Here is a 2400-nt window from a genome sequence, read left to right on the forward strand (position 1 = left end):
ATTCATTACATATTAATGACAGTATGGTATAGGGAAGACCAGGGCTAGTTGTCACAGGGGGACTGTATCTTGAATCAAAAGTTGTATTACATCTGTATTTTTGCCATCAGTGGATACAAATGTTGATTTTAAAAACTAGCCTCTTAAATTAGTATACAATTCCTTTTTTTGAGTTTTGTTAATCCAACTAAAATCCCAATATTACAAACAAAGTGTAAAAACGTGGCAATAATAAAAACCACAGTATGAAACTGTCAAAAATAAACATTAAGTACAAACCCCATTTTCCCTATATTGTCATAATCTGCTAGGTTCTTGTCCATATACATGAAACAAGGCAGTTATTGTTATATATACACTATCATATCAATAACAGCTTTGTTTTGTACGTTTTCAGCTGTTCAAAGCCTTCCTCGCTGTAATTAGCAAAGCTTTGTTCTCCCCACCCAGCTACATTTGTGATTTTGGTGTAACATGTTCTGTGACTAATGTGGCATATTGAGATTTGTTCCAAAGCACGACAGACTACATATTCGATGAATTTTTAAACAAGGAGTTTTCTCCTGCTCTTTATTTCTATACCTACACCACAATTCTTGTATCCTTTGTGTATCTGCAGATTATCAAAGCGAATACTACGGTCCGGGAGGGAATTACGACTTCTTTCCCCAAGGCCCCCCATCTTCGCAGGCCCAGACTCCTGTAGATCTCCCTTTTGTTCCATCATCAGGACCCACCGGTACCCCGCTAGGGGGCATGGACCATCCTATCCCAGGCCACCATCCGTCCAGTGAAGTACAGCGCTTTTCAGACATCATGTCTCACCACCCAGGAGACTCACCCAGTCCAGAGCCAGGGATACCTGGACCCCTGCACAGTATGTCCTCAGATGTTTTTGGACCCAGTCCGTCCTTTACATCCCTCTCCCTCAACGGCAGCGGATACAGCAACCACCTCTCCCACCCTTCATCAGAAATGAATGAGGGCACGGTCTGGTAGCTTCTGTGAACGGCCATTTCGGCAGAGAGAAATTACGATAAACACAGGAAGGAGGGTGGGAACAGGGACACTGGCCGCACATTCTGGTTCTCGTTTTTGTCTTTTTCTCCCCGTTTTTCCATGTCATAAATGTGGTGGGACAGCTCACAGAGAGAGCAGCAGAGGGCAGCATGGGCATTGACATTTACCTTCTTGAACTTGTTGTGTTGATGTTCCGTTTCCTTCTTTCTTTCTTTATCCCAAGTCCGAACTCAAGAAGAGAAAGAATTGATACTGTTGACCTGGGCGCTGTATGAACTCAGCTATGAGGCCCAGCATAGCAGCGACCCTCCAGAAGCTCAACGTTTGTACCACCGGTTAAACCGCCGCTCTAAAAACAGCGATTGCGACACATTAACAGCGTCAGCTACCGTCAAAGACTTGTCAGCTTTACAGAGAAACACCCAAGGCGGCTGATCTAACGCTAACCTGCAATGTTGACTCCAGGAAAGATCTAAGCCGTCAGACTAATTTATTTATTTGAAAACTCCTCAGACCTCCTTGCCTTTCAAGGCTCTGCCATACTGACACTTAAACAACCTTTTCGACACTAAATATGTTTCTGAAGGCCAGGGAGAAAAAGCTTTTTTTTCTCGTTCTGGACATATCCTGTTTTTTTCCCCAAGAATTCCACCAAATCTGAAGAAGTTAGCCTTCAAAAGGCAAAGTGTTAAAATGTGTATGGATGGTGAACCCTTTATTTAATGGAAGATAACTTGAAATGTTGATAAATGAAGTCTACCTTCTAAAATTATTTTAACAAGGGTCTGAAAGGGACATAGAACAGTCAACTGTTTACGTAATATATTTAATTCAGGAGTTAAAAGTATCAACCATGATTTAGAACCTCTTGATCCAGAAAAAAATGTTCCAAGCAACCAACCAAACTTTTGTATTGATTGTATTTATATTGTTTGAAGAAAACAAGTTTGCTGGGGTTGTGGTTCACTGTGCTAGTTTGTACAAAATGTTGTTTACAAAAAAACCTGGAAAAAAGAAAAAAAAATCAAGTAGACAGTTGCCAAATAAAAACATAGCACAAATACTGTAAAAGTGCTTTGCACCATTATCTGCAGAATGTGTTGAAACAAAGTGTAAGTGTTTAAAAAACAATGAGAAGTATTGACTTCTTAATTTTTTTAGTCTGCTGAAAAAAAAACATTCATAAATTGTTAATATAACATACTTAGACCTACAAGTTTTATTTTTGTGTCTTTAAAGGAAAATCCAAACTATTGAAATTGATGGTCAAATGTGCAGCAAGCAGCTGCTACTTTCTTTAAATATCAAATTCTCATGGTATGTCTTTTATTGTTCTAATAAACCTAAGCTTACGTGACCTCCAGTGCATATTAGACCATT

At 39.5% G+C, this 2400-nt stretch overlaps 1 protein-coding gene across 1 annotated transcript in view; it reads left to right on the plus strand.

The window, feature by feature from the left end:
- lhx1a (LIM homeobox 1a) overlaps nucleotides 1-1913 on the plus strand; it is a 9200-nt gene extending 7287 nt beyond the window's left edge. The window contains exon 5 of the mRNA XM_016556984.1: nucleotides 620-1913. Within this exon, the coding sequence (XP_016412470.1) occupies nucleotides 620-999 (380 nt within the window). The 3' untranslated portion in view covers nucleotides 1000-1913. The remainder of the gene's footprint in view (nucleotides 1-619) is intronic.
- Nucleotides 1914-2400: the final 487 nt, after the last annotated feature.

Source organism: Sinocyclocheilus rhinocerous, unplaced genomic scaffold (assembly GCF_001515625.1).
Source record: "Sinocyclocheilus rhinocerous isolate Xijiao unplaced genomic scaffold, SAMN03320098_v1.1 scaffold166, whole genome shotgun sequence".
In the NCBI taxonomy this organism is placed as follows: Eukaryota; Metazoa; Chordata; class Actinopteri; order Cypriniformes; family Cyprinidae; genus Sinocyclocheilus; species Sinocyclocheilus rhinocerous.